Source organism: Rhincodon typus, chromosome 10 (genome assembly GCF_021869965.1).
Source record: "Rhincodon typus isolate 14 chromosome 10, sRhiTyp1.1, whole genome shotgun sequence".
Lineage (NCBI taxonomy): Eukaryota > Metazoa > Chordata > Chondrichthyes > Orectolobiformes > Rhincodontidae > Rhincodon > Rhincodon typus.
Genome location: NC_063341.1, coordinates 7,617,050 through 7,631,792, shown reverse-complemented (window position 1 = coordinate 7,631,792; position 14,743 = coordinate 7,617,050). Strand labels below are relative to the sequence as shown.

Sequence of the window (14,743 nt, the reverse complement as noted above, 5' to 3'; positions counted from 1 at the left end):
TAGTTTTTTTTTGAATTTCTGTTTGAACATAATCATATTTTGTTGAATTTCTATCTGTATTTAAAGCCCTTTTTTTCAGTGTTTGCTCAAAATTCCTAATCTGTGCATGTAATCGAAAGTTAACCCAAAGTAACTTTTAAAAATAACCTCCTCTCATTCTCTCCATCTCATACTTCCAATCCCTCCCTCTCACTACTCCCCCTCTTGTTCATCTCCTCGTTCTGTCTTCACTACCTCATTTCTCTTGCTCCCACTCTTTTACTGTCAACTGTTTCTTCTATCTGCCACCTTGCCCCCATCTCTCCTTTCCACTGTTGCCTCATTCTCTTCTCTGCTTCATCCATCTTCTCCCATTCCTCTATCCATCTCATACTATCCCCTTCTGCTCTGTTTCTTTACCATTCATTTATCCCCTTTATTTCCCTCTTTCCTTTTATAGCCTTTCTCCCACACTCTCCTCCCTTCTCTTATCTCTTGTTGCCTCCCTCTTTATTTTTCCTGACTCCCTTCTCTCACTGTCTACTTCTGTGTCTCTCTCTCTTTATCTCTCTAACCTTCCCTGTTTGCCTCGCCTGTAGGAAAGCTGGCCTGATCCTATCCAAATTGGAGGAGCTCAGCAGCTGGTGCAGGAGTCTACTGCGAGAGCCCAAGATCATCCTGCGGCGAATCTCCTTGAAGTACCTCTCGTGTCAGTACAGTGAAATGAAGCGTTCAGGAATAAACTGGCAAGACCTGAGCACGGAGGTGAAGAAGATCTGTGAGGAACAGTTCCTGACGGTGCTGTACAATGACTATGGGGAGCATAAGGAGTTCTGACCGAGGAATGCCCTTTGTGCCTATTCCCCACACCTCACCACCCCAGCTCCCCCCCCACCCCCACCCCCATGCCACGTTCTTCGGCTGTTCTGTATGCCATCCGCACAGCCCTCCTGGGTGAAATGTTGCTCGGTTCCCTGCAGTTGTTTTGTGGAGATCATTGTTAACCCCAGGCTCACTTTTGGTCTGGCTGTAAAACTCTGAATCCGTTTGATGTGTCAGCCAAACATGGAGATTGTGTTTGATTTTTAACTTCTTTCACTGGAAGCTGGAAGGATTGGCAGGAAGAATGAGACAGCGATGATAATGTTTGTGTAACATGTATTCCCGTTGCTGAGGTTGTTCTGCCATTGTTGTAGGTGACAACATATATCAAATATCGTTTTCTGCTGCAGACACTTGACTTGTTGTAGATTAGCAGTGTTGTATTTAACACGCAGTGGTCCTTAGAATAAGGATCCTTTCTCAAAACCAAGACTGTCCGGTCAGCGATATGAAGTTGGGTTTTCAGTTGGCTTCAAGCATTGGTTGGTTCTGGATAAATTCTGATAAATTCTCCCCTGGTTTATACATTCTTGAGGATGGACTGTGTTACCAATATTTCATCTTTTAGAATGATGGAAGTTATGTGGTGTTGGGTTAATGAAGCATTGTGTTACCCATCTTAGAGAGGGCTTGTTATGGCATCCAGTATTCCATTGTAGAGGAAGTTTCTATAGCACATAGTTCCTGATCTATCAAGAGGTTTAAGTATGGCATCTGACGCTTTCCAATAGTAAGAGGTAATCTAGTTCTCCCCGACCTCTTTCATATTTGGTTTAGAATTAATGTTCCATACTTTAAGTAAATTGAAATACTTGATCTTTTGTTGTTCAACTTGTATTTTGGGAAATATTCAGGCAGCTTACTGAAAGCCAAACTCTTTGATCCAGTACTGGATGGGTGGTAATTCTAGTCGTCTTTCCCATCACCACCGTAGACCCACATGTATGCACACACACACACGTGCACATACACACAAGCGTGCGCGCACACACACACATACAAGCGTGCATGCACACATGCAGACCCCACTCTGTCTATATCCTGGACCACAAAGATAACCTTCAATTTCTTTTCACCCCTACAGCCAATCTTCAGAACGCTCTCCGTCCTCAACTGTAACAAGAAACGCGAGGAGCTTTGTCACTAAGATTCAGACAATCTGATCAGCTGCCTCACTTCCTCCAGTCCACTGGGCCAAATGTCCTCTTTAGCAACAACCCTTTCCCATCCCACTCACCTCTTCCCTGACCGAGCCTGAACTTGCCCTATTCCCACTGAACAGCCGATGACACAATTTCTCTTCATGCTCTCCCCTCCCCCAACTCTCGGAGCTGATACTGTCAACTGCTCAGTCTCCTCCCCACCTCCTTCAAATCTGCTGTTACCATGCCCCATCCCCATCTCCTTTCTTGACTCCTCTGTCCTTCCAAAATATTGCTCCATCTTCAATCTCCTTTTCCATTCCAAAGTCCTTGAACGTGTTAGCTCTGAAAACCTGGGCTAACCTTTTCCTCAGCGCCGTGTTTAAACCCCTTCAGTTAGGTTTCTCGGTACTCTCTTGTTTTCCAAAAGCCACAGATTACATCCTTCATGATGTGTGGCCATTGTAAACTCTTCCTCCCCAGTCTTTTTGAAGTTCCTGCAGCCTTTAACATAACTTGATCACACCACCTTCTTCCAACACTTGTCCTCCAGCCTGCAGCTTGGTGGGACAGCCTCCCGCTATTCTTAACCAATTTAGGCTCGAAGGTCATCTGCGATGGTTGTTTTTCTAATGCAGTTAGCTCTGGTGAATCCTGGGTTTCACTTATCTGCTATTTCAGACTGCATTTTGGAGACCTCATCTCGAAAAGTCACACTGCCGCACCGCGCTCTCAATTCCTTCATGTCTCTGAATTGTCGCAACGTTCGGAATGAGATAAGCAGAAATGTTCTCCAACTAATTGTTAGGAAAATCCAAGCCATGGGAGTCAACCTGAGCATCAGCTGAAATCCCCATCCGCAGCTTTGTTATTGATGATTCCAATATGCCCCCAACAAGTCTTCAATCTTTCAGTCTCCATGAAGCCATCTGAAACACAATCCCAGCTTTCCTGTCCCTCGCTTTCCTGTTCTCACCGACACACACACACACACACAGAGACAAGTGATCCACCAGCCTTCAAGATTTGAGTCCTTGTTTTCCAACTCTTCCATGGTCTTTACCCCACTCCACCCGGTTGTCTCTAGTCCAGCAATGCTCTGATATCGTCCATCCTGTTCTGTTGACTCCTACATTCCCAATTCTCATACTCCCTTCTTTGGCAACTGTGTCTTCACCTGACGAGGCCCTAAAATTTTCAGTTCTTAACTCCTTTCTCCCCTTTTAAGACGTTGCCTAAAACCTACCTTTACGACCTCACCTGTCCAAACACCACCTCGTGTGGCTCAGTGCCAAATGTTGGAGAGTACTCCCGTGTTGCACCAGGGGTTGAAAAAGGCACTATATGACAATGCACATTCTTTTTACATGATATGGTCCAGTTAATACTTGTGAATTTCTCAATCCCAATGGAAAGAACAGAATGCTGAGTGTCAAGAGGGCAGGGGAGCATGGGGTACAAAGAGCAGGAATAGGCCATTCAGCCCCTTGAGCTTTCCCCTCCATTTGATACGATCACGGCCGATTTCATCTCGGCTTCAAGTCTACTTCCCTGCCTGTTCTCCGCAATCCTTCAACCCCTTCAGGATCCCAAAGGCATCCAGCCAAACATGTGAAAAGGAAAGTTACTGCCCTTTAATCTGTTTAACTGTGTTTCTTCCTGTTGATTCACCACCTCTGAAGACACAGCAGTGAGTAAACTGGTCTATCTGGTTATATTATTACAAAGCCATCAGGGATTGGACTACTGAGGAGAAACAGATTTATTTTGTGTGTTGTAAATGAGATGTACTACAATTCTGTCATTCATAAAAATTGAGCAGGGCTATCATATCACTCGGTCACTTCTCCTGAAAGAGGGTGAATGTGGTGCTGACTGGGCCGTCTTGTGGAAATGGGGTCAGTAGAGCAGAGTTCCTATTACAGCGATGCCTTAACTTGTTCACGAGGCGGGTCGCTCGAGTCAGAAGACTTCCTGACTGGTCAGAACTTTCCCAGTAAAATTACCATGAAATGTCAGACCTTTCTGTCTGGGACATGTGAGACAGAGTGGGGCCACTGTAAGGAGCACAGGGTCAGTCGAAGGCCCGGCTCAGTTATCCGCAACTCCATGGCAATTGTTTCAGAAGTTGTTAAGCCATCTTATACTCATCCACTACATCTCCTCCACTGTACCCTCCCTGAAGCCCCCCTCCCCGTGCCAACACAGTGCCAACCCCCACCATGCCCTATCCATAGCCACTCACCCAGTATCCGCCATGGGCAGACCTCATGGGGATGAATAAAAGTTAAACTTCTAATAACCCAATATAGTTCACCCTCCTGCATGATGGTTAATAAAATTCATAGAATCCATTCACAGAGCCTTAAAAGCTCCTGAAGGGATTGGAAGAAATTATTCTTGTTAAAAACAAATTTCTATGTGGACTTCATATCAAAGACAGCTAATCCTTTAATATTTGAACTTTCAATCAGTCTATGAACTCAGGAAGCCCTGCTGAGACAATGGTAGCTTGTGAAATTCAATTGAAATAAATCCCCTTGGTATCCGGCATATAAGGGGAATGTGGGGCAGCAGGAGGTGAGGGGAGGCGGGGTTGTGGGTGGGTGCCTGTTACACGAATGTGCTAGTTGCAGGACCACTCAGAAACACCATCGATGAGGTTTGATCAAAAAGAGTGTGTTTTGTGTGTGTGTGTGTGTGTGTGTGTGTCTGTGTGTCTGTCTGTCTGTCTATCTGTCTACCTGTGTGACAGGAAGAGAGACAGGCAATTAAATTATCAATTCCCAGAGTGAGGAAACCTGCATCCATCGATTGTTCTGCGTGAGAATTCTGGATAACAGGATAATAGAGACGTCACCTGGTATGTGGTAATGTCAATCGAAAACTTCATCGAAATGGACGTGACCAGATGCCCTTATGTTTTTATTTTGTGACCTTCAGCAGACGGGCTGTCAATCGAAACAGTCCTGCAGGGATTATTTTAACTCTCACTGACAGCTGCAGCCTGTTTTATTTTTAAACTTTAAAGAGCAGAGGACCCTAAGGCCCTTGCAACAACTAAAATGCGATCTGTTTGGACCAAGGCAGAAAGGTCAAATGACCCTCTTAGTTTGGTTCCTGTTTGTGCACATCATGACCACCCCTTTCGGCGAAACTAGGCTTCATTAGAAATGAGGGTGCCACTGGGCACAATGATCTTAAAGAAGTGCAGAGTCTTCCAAACTCTGCAAAAATCCAGCACTTCGAGCAACCTCCGTTTTCAAATCTCGTGCTGAGTACCTCATTTGACACTGTTAGTTTGACACTATTATCCTCTCCAAAAGCTGCAGTAATCCAGCGGGTGATGTTCCACATCCTGCCCTTGTGTAATTGCAAACATATCCTAGCTGATTTCTCATATTGAAACAATTCTTCAAGCATTCTTCAGCATGCAGATTAGATTAGATTAGTGGATTCCTCACTCCCATTAAGTCTATTTACACATAGATAGGTGCATGATCTACAATTAAGTGTTTTAATATTTATTCAGAATAAGCTTTTTTATATAAGATTGCCAACTTTTAAGATTATTGAGGGGATGGTTACTCAAAGGTGTCACGTGATAGCATTGTACACTGCTCTGCGTTAAAACACGTTAACAGACTGCTAACAATTTATTAAGCATCAGAAAATAAACCAGTAAAAGCTGGTAGTCTGGCTGTTCCTATTAAAAGGCTGCATTCCTCAAACCAAAGCTAGCCACAGTACTGAAAATGTCAACATGCAGGATAGAGCAGGAGACCTTCCACTTGTGTAGAACTGTAATCTGTTGCACTTTGTTCATTAAATCACTTATGTTTCTGTAAAAGTCACTGGTAGCCACATTATAACCTTGCTCAGAGAGCCCAGTGATTTAATCAGCCTTTCCCCCTATTTACGTGTGAGCCACACTGAAACCTTCTCTGTCCAACTGTGCAGCAGCAACATTTTGTTGGAGCATTGTTGTTTTATAGGTGTGAAAGCCCAAGTAAGTGTTACTGCACTCTGTGTTTTATGGCAATGTTAACAGGATGTTGAGAATGTGACAATTTCCTTGCTGCTCTTAAACACTTCTTTGGAGAATACATAAGTAGTCACTTTGTTGCTGCCTCCGACATCACTGCCCCCATTTACAAAGTCAGCCTATGGTTAGGTTTGAAGTGATATTTGATGATGATTTCTGTACCTCTTTGTGTAAGCATGCCATTGTCCATTTTTCCTAGGTATTTTGGTGAATGCATATAGGCTTCCCATTTGTACACGCCATTGAGCTTGACTTGTTTTGTCTTCTTCTGATCCCTGTTCCTTTTTACCTAATCCCAGATTCTCCCTTCACAGCATCCTCCTAATTCCCTCCAGACCCACTGCTGCCATTGTCACCCCCTCTTCTCAGTTCTCCTGTACACCCTTCAATGGATTAGCCTGCTACTGGCAGCCACCTCTTGGCTTTGGCCTCCTTATGTGCGTGTGTGTCTTTGATTGATCCCTGGTTTCTGTTGGCTCTTGTCCACAAGTCTGTAACCACTTTCTTGATCAGTAGAACTACTGCTCTCTCCTTGGCTATTGTTGCTTAAGATCTGCATTACAGAGATCAGATGCTAATTTATGAGTAAAACCATTGCCCCCAATCAGGAAAGCTAAACAAGAGGCCAGTGATTGAGCTCCAGGGGTAAACCTTTGACCGCTCCTAAAGTCTTGATGTTTACAGCCCATGTGTCTTTTAACTTGAAGATTAATGTTGTGCGTTTAAAATTAATAAGGCATTCCCTGCCAAATAGCACTCTGAGAAGCAACATTGGCCAGCACCCTTTGACTATCTGTGTGTTTGGAGTCAAACAGAAGTTGCTGGCCAGGGAATATTGGTCTGCATGAGGCACCATTGTCTCTGTGTCACATTTTGAACTGTTTACTATAAGAATTCCGAGGAATTGTTTCTGTGACATTCCTGTTTAAAATAAGGAGGTCGATTCTTAAGCTCCATGCAGTTTTATCCTCATAAATTCTCCAGTTAAATATGGTGGAAATACAAGAGTGTTGCATGACCTCTGCTTGCGAACATAATATGCAGAGCCAAATAAAAACTTTTTACTGTCATGTGTTCAGTTAAAACAAATCCTGCTTTTAAGTAACAGCTAGTATTCAACAACACGACCCACTCGGACCTCTCAACTTTCTTGTGTAACCTTTGCATTGTTAAATAGTCAGATATTCTATTGACTGCTTTAGCCCACAGAACAAGCAGGTACAGAATGACATTTGCATACTGGACCTGTGACCCATGTTACACACGTGCTACTGTCTGATGGTTTCAGAGGCTTCTTCCTCTCTCCCACTTCCTAACGAAATCTGTTTTTGCATTTTCTCATCAGAAGAAAAAGATAGCAAGTTTAAAATAACTGAGTACACACAACAGGAAACCTCAATGTATTTAACCCTCAGACTCAAATCAACCAAGGGTTTTTTCCTAACACAGTGCTTTTGTTAAGGCAAAGCAATTCTGCAGTGAACATCTTATTTAGTTAATAAGGACTGTTATTGGTAAGAATGTTAACTATTTAAAGCTGATGTCAATGCACATACAGGCGCGCATCAATAAAGCAGTCGGAGGTCTCCTAGTCTTCAATCCTTGGGTATTATATTTACACTGCACTACAGCAAGCTGCAGAGTGAATGCTTTCATCGATCAGCTGAGCTGTGAGTATCTTCAATGTGTAACGGCTGTTTTAAACTTGTAAGCAAATGTGTATGAGATTTACACTCGGATAAAGAGTCATTTTAAAATGAAATGTAGTTGTTTGTTCTCTGAGTTTTGATAATGCAGGTATGCGGTGTAATATGTGCTGATGTTAAATGAGAGCTGTGATCTAGTGATGTGCACACATTTTGGTCATTGTTTCCTTGAATCCACTGGCTGATAAACATAAAATATTGATTCTGAGATTGCCTGGTTCCTGATTTATTGCATGTTGTTGCTAACTCTGTACGGCAACTTGCCTCAATGCTGCATTACCTCCAGCAGCAACTTCAACTGAGAGCTCAACGACACTCAGTATTGTGACACAGTGAACTTGGAACAATTAAGATGAAGAGACTTGAACGAGAAACTCGTGGTGAACTAAAGCTTGGGAATACTTGTTTGATTTTCCTTCTGTGCTGCTGTTTATGATGAGATTGCTCATGCTATTAAGTCCGTGCTACAAGAGCTGATAGCCTTTTGCTAGCAGGGAGCATGAATTCCTCGTACAAATGCTAATTGACACTAGGTGGCACTGTGGGACCTAGATTCAAATCTGGCTCACTGGAGGAGACGGATTCTTCACTTCCTTGGAAGAGTTGCATTTTGCAATGGGGAAGGTGGTCACTATTGATGTCCAGCTCTCACAAGAGAGACTGAAGCGATAATTACAATGTGATGTTACTGTAGAGGGGAGAAATGTTTATCCTGTTTCCCTCTCCATGGATGCTGCCAGACCTGCTGAGTTTCTCCAACAATTTCACTTCTTCATTCAGATTTCCAGCATCTGCAGTACTTTGCTTTGATACAAAAAGCAGGTTATCTACTCATTATCGCGTCGTTCTTAACAGGTGCTGAGCACAAATTAGCTGCTGAATGCCCTACACTTCAACAGCGACTCTGCTTCAAAAAGTGTTGAATTGGCTGTAAAATGTTTTGAGATCTCCAGCCATGAGTAGCATTAGATAAAAGTAAGTTTTTTCTTTTGAATTCTCCCAGGAGGTACTGCACAATGTGGGTGAAATCTCAGGACAGTTATTCCAGTGACGAGAGACAACATGGAAAGGTACTGTGACACTAAATTGTATAAATGTTCTTTCAGGTCAGCAGCCACATTGGAGAGTTCCACCAGCTGATCTTCAACATATCCATCGTGTTGGTGAGTGATATGTCCCTATGGCATTAAAGGAAACGTGGACAATGCCTCGCCCAGTGGGAATTGTGAGTTAAGTAAAATGTTCAGAGCAGTGTAATATGCGGGGGCATATAAGTGCAGAATATCATTGGCTTTGTCAAAAGTTAAAATTGCCAATAGAAGAGGAAGCCTTACTGGGCAATTAGCTCCTTAGAATTGTATCAGAGATAGTAGCAACTGCAGATGCTGGAGAATCTGAGATAATAAGGCGTAGAGCTGGATGAACACAGCAGGCCAAACAGCATCAGAGGAGCAGGAAGGCTGACGTTTCGGGCCTAGACCCTTCTTCAGAAATGGGGGAGGGGAAGGGGGTTCTGAAATAAATAGGGAGAGGGGGAGTGGATAGAAGATGGATAGAGGAGAAGATAGGTGGAGAGGAAACAGACAGGTCAAAGAGGCGGAGATGGAGCCAGAGGTGAGTGTAGGTGGGGAGTTAGGGAGGAGATGGGTCAGTCCAGGGAGGACGGACAGGTCAAGGGGGCGGGATGAGGTTAGTAGGTAGGAAATGGGGGTGCGGCCTGAGGTGGGAGGAAGGACAGGTTAGGGAGGCGGGGACAAGCTGGTCTGGTTTTGGGATGCGGTAGGGGGAGGGGAGATTTTAAAACTTGTGAAATACACATTGGGCTGCAGGGTTCCCAAGCGGAATGAGTTGCTGTTCCTGCAACCTTCGGGTGGCATCGTTGTGGCACTGCAGCCAAGCGGAATATGAGTTGCTGTGTTCATCCAGCTCTACACCTTATTAGCTCCTTAGAATGGCACTTTTCAGAATACCTGCCTTCAGCTAAAGGATTTATGTATGTGTGTCGGTGGGTGGGGAGTGGAAGAGAGGGAGTTGGTGGAAGTGCGTGAAGAATTCTTACATGGATTTTAGAACGACAACTTTCACATTGCACGCGGGCCTGGATTCTATTATAGTGAACTAGGAAGAGAGGCAAAAAACATCCTTGGAAATCCACCGTGATCAACAAAGACAAGCTTGAATTACTTTGAATGTCGTATCTACGTGGAATTGAGCCCCAGCTTTGAGGGTATACTATGAGGCTGTTCAGCAGGTTTGAAGGCAACGGTTCAAAACAGCCGGAAAGCAGTCTGGCACTGATGTGAAATTTGGTGAGTGACAAATCCATGTGGAGTAGTACTTGTACTCTTTCAAGACACATCGGAGACACAGACAGAAGATGCTACCACAGTGCATCAGGTTCGTTCTTAATGCAAACTGCATGTGAGTGTGGAAGCGATCACATTTTCCTCTTGGATATCTGAGAGTCTGTAAAGTATACCAAATCCAAAATAACTTGCAAGTGCTTTTTTTTAATAGCTCTGTCTTGTGTTTGTTGACCAGGGCAGTATCAAAGGACAAAGGAACTCTCAAAATTGAGACAGTGCTAATTGAGGCCTGTCCTCTCAGTTGGTTGGGAGAGATGTCCCAGCACCGTTACTGAGAAAGTAAGTATTCTTCATAACATAACCAATATGTATCTCTCAGTCAAAAGTGCTGTGACCAATGACCGTGACAATAGTGCTGTGACAGTGACAGGTTGAAGGGTCCACTTTGAGGGACCCTTCTACCTGTGAATTGTCTGTTTCAATCGTGCCTACATTTCAAAAGTACATCATTGTATGCGAAATAATTTTGGGGGTTTGTTGTGAATCGGCTGTATTGTCCCCTCAGGGAGTCTTGACAATGCAGTCACCACCATTGTATTGCAGGGGTTTAAGCAGCTCTGAACCATATCTGAAATAAAACAGTGGGTTAACATTTCAGATAGCATGAGGGGGAGAGAGCATAACCCCTGAATGGACCTTTCACATGTCGTAATCAAAGATCTGCACGTACCCCCGTTTAGATCACTACTATAACCATTGTTCTTTTCCAGGTCTGGCTCAATATTTGGATTGTCGGCATTTTTCTGTCTTCATTGCATTTTTTCTGGCATGTGCAATTTGTTTTCTATTACGCTGCATTTCAGTTCATGTTCAAAAGCAAAGTGGATCTAGTGGAAACAGAACAGATTCTTTCCATATTCTATCGTTTACTTGTTCCCTGTTCCCCTCCGACCCGAAACTTCCAGCCTGCCTTCAGCACGTGTACTACCTTTTCCTAGTTACTGAGACTTCTGACAAAGGGTCACTGGACCTGCAAAATTTCTCTGCAAATGCTGCCAGCCCTGCTGAGTTTCTCCAGCAATTTTGGTTTTTCTTTCCAACTTCCAGCAGCTGCGGTTTTAGATTAATTCCCAAGTTTGATTGTGGAAGCACAGAAAAATATAGAACAATTGTACTTGATGTTAGTGGGAGAGTACCAGATTTGCTTACTTTGGTGTGATTGTCGTAGCTGGTTACTACATAGGATTACATAAAAGACAGATTATTCAGCCCAGGCAGTCCACATTGGTGTTCATGAGTGTTATCTTCTCTTTCCTCATCATAATTTTGTCTGCCCTTCTCCATTGTGTACTTATTTGGCTTGAATGCAAACATCAATAACTGAGCATAACGTACCCAATTTTCAATCCTGTCCTGCAAGCAATAAAGCCTATTTTTAATAGTTTTGCTTACATTTTTAGTCATTCATGGGATGCAGACACTGCTGGTTAGGCCAACACTTATTAAGCATCCTTGATTGCCCTGGAGAAGTGGGTGGGGAGTTGCCTCCATAAACCAGTGCATCCCATGTTGGTAGGTATCCTCACCATGTTCTTAGGAAGGGATTTCCAGGAACGCCAGCAACAGTGAGGGAACCATGATTGTAGTTCCATGTCAGGATGGTGGGTGGCTTGGATGGGAATTTGCAGATGGTGGTGATGCTGTGGTCGAGGTCAGGTTATTTGGAAGGTGCCGTCACTGTCTAGGTGAGCTATCGCAGTGCATCTTGCAAATAGTACATATTGCTGCACACATTTCATCAGTGAGAGGGGGAATAAATGTTAAAGGTGATGGATGGGGTGCCAACTAAGTGTCCTGGGATGGCATCAAGCTTTTTGAATGTCGTTGGAGCTACACTCACCTGGGCAAGTGGGGAATATTCCAACACACTGCTGAATAATGCCTTGTAGGTGGTGGATAAGCTTTAGGGGAAACAGGAGGGGAGTTACTTGCCACAGAATTCCTAGCCTCTGACGTGCTGTTGTAGTCACAGGACTCAAATGGCTAGTCCATTTCAGTTTCTGGTCAATGGCAACCCCCAAGATGATGACAGTGGGTTTTCAGTTCTCTTAATGCCATTGAATGTAAAGAGGAGATGGTTAGATTCTCCTTGTTGGAGATAGTCATTGCCTGGCACTTGTGTGGTGTGAATGTTACTTGCTATTGGATGTTGTCCAGGTTTTGCAACATACAGACGTTGACAGAACCTCAGTGGTGCACATTTTAGTGATTGATATTTGTACGTTGAGATCCCTCTGTTCCTCTACTTTAGCTAGATTTTCCCCTTCTAAGTAATAAGTGACCTCCTTCGAGTTCCCATCAATGCACAGCATTTCACACTTACCTGTGTTGAACTTAAGTTGCCAACTATTTGGCCATTGGACATGTATTCATTCAGCGTGACAACAGACCCTTTGGTCCAACCACAACACACTGACCATATTCCCAAGCTAAACTAGTCCCATTTGTCTGCGCTTGGCCCATATTCTTCCAATATCTAAATATTTTTGAAATGAAACTATCTACATCTGACACTTCTTCTGGCAGTTCTTTTCCAAACACGAACCACTTTCTGTGTAAAGAATTTGCCCCTCATGTTTTAAAACTTTCTCCTTTCACCTTAAAAATATGCCCCCTAGTTTGGAACTCCCCCACCCGAAGGGGAAGACCCTTGTTATTCACCTTATCTTTACCCCTCATGATTTTATAAATCTCTAAAAGGTCACCGCTCAACTTCCTCCACTCCAATGAAAAAGATCCCAGCCTTTCCAGTCTCCTTTTCTATCGCAAACCCTCTCTTCCTGGCAACATCCTGGTAATATTTTTCTGAGACCTCTGCAGCTTAATAACATCCTTCCTGTAACAGGGTGACCAGAACTGTACACAGTACTCCAAAAGAGGCCTCATCAACATGTTTATGTTAGTCATCTGATTCAATCTTCCTCCAAGTTTTGTTGGCTATTCTTCCCAATGTGGTGTCATCCACAAATTTAGAAATCGCCTTTATGCTTCCAAAGTCCCCATCGTTCATGTAACTTGTGAACACCAGTGATCTTGGCACTGATCCCTTTCCAACACCACTTCCCACTGTCTGAGAGATAGTCAGAACTGCTGATGTAGAGTCAGAGATAACACAGTGTGGAGCTGGAGGAACACAGCAGACCAGGCAGCATCAGAGGGAGCAGGAAGGTTGACGGTTTGGGTCAGGGCCCTTCTTCAGATTTTTCTGAAGAAGGGTCCTGACCCGAAATGTTAGCTTTCCTGCTCCTCTGATGCTGCCTGGCCTGCTGTGTTCCTCCAGCTCCACACTGTATTACTTCCCACTGTCTACCGCTCTGAATAACTATGCTTCACTGCCACTCTGTCTCTTGAAGCCCCATCTAGTAATTAGGAAAAACTGACTTCCGGGTAATGGCCTAATTTGAGGGAGGCTTGCAGAAAGGATGACTGTTGTGTTTACATATGTTCAAAGACTGGGTGCACCCTGGTAAATTCTGACTCCATCACAAGTTTTTAGGGAAGAAAAACATCGAGCGATGAGGATAACCACTTTTATTTTTGAATTAGTTCTATACAGACAATAAAACTGTAAGACAGTTTCTCAAGCGTAGAAACAAAATAAGTTTAAAATGTAGGTAAACCATGTTCAGTGTGGCTTAGCCTCCCGATCATTAAAGAAATATTTCAGCAGTGAGTTAAGTTCCAGTTTATCAGACAGAATACCAAGTGTACAGAGGTATGGATTGAACAGTGTGAGAAGCCAGGTCTGTACATCCAAGGTCTGCATGTCTGCCGGAACAATGAAGTGTTTTGCTATAGACTGAAAGCATCACGGCCAGCAAGATACATGAGTTTAACCTTCCTGTGAGTGATATGCTCAGCTGCATGTGGAGGAAGCCTGGCTGAGGCACCTCAATGACAAATAATTCACAGATTTAAACACTGGATCCTGGTTGTCGCATGCCCACCTGTTCCTGATTTTACAGTTTCAGCAACAGAGCAGCTTTCTTATTTATTTTATAAATAGCAGCAGAAGTAGACTGCGACAGCCCCTCACGCCTGTTACACCATTAAACAAAAACGTGACTGATTTTTAACCTCAGCTCACTTTCCCACACAGTTCCCCACATTAGACGTCAGAGGTAGGTTCTTTACTCAGAGAGTGGTCGGGGCGTGGAATGCATTGCCGGAGAGGGTAGTGGAGTCAGCCTCATTAGGGGCATTTAAGCGGCTATTAGATAGGCATATGGATGATAGTATAAGGTAGGGGTGGAGGTTAGATAGATCTTAGGATTAGGGTAAGAGTTTGGCACAACATCGTGGGCCAAAGGGCCTGTACTGTGCTGTACTGTTCAATGTCGTTCTATGTTCCCTTCGAGTCTAAACACCTGTCGATATCAGTCTTGAATATACTTAACTGAGCACTCATGGTCTTTTGGAGGAGGGAATTTCAAAGGAATGCAACCCTCCTAGTGAAGCCATTTCTTGTCGTATCCTGAAATGATTGGCATCTTATTCTGAGATCAGGCCCCTGGTCCTAGACTTGCCAGCAAGGGGAAACAGCCTCTCAGGATCTGAGAGTTTCATATACTGCTCCGAGGGGCTCACCTCTCATTCTTTGAAATCCTTGAGCGTACAGACCCA

The 14,743-nt window shown here is 43.8% G+C and overlaps 1 protein-coding gene across 1 annotated transcript in view; it reads left to right on the top strand.

Moving 5' to 3' along the window:
* Positions 1-7,962, top strand: part of astn1 (astrotactin 1) — a 1,993,575-nt gene extending 1,985,613 nt beyond the window's left edge. The window contains exon 24 of the mRNA XM_048602275.1: positions 579-7,962. Coding sequence (XP_048458232.1) covers positions 579-816 — 238 coding nt within the window. The 3' untranslated portion in view covers positions 817-7,962. The remainder of the gene's footprint in view (positions 1-578) is intronic.
* The last annotated feature ends 6,781 nt before the right edge of the window (positions 7,963-14,743 follow it).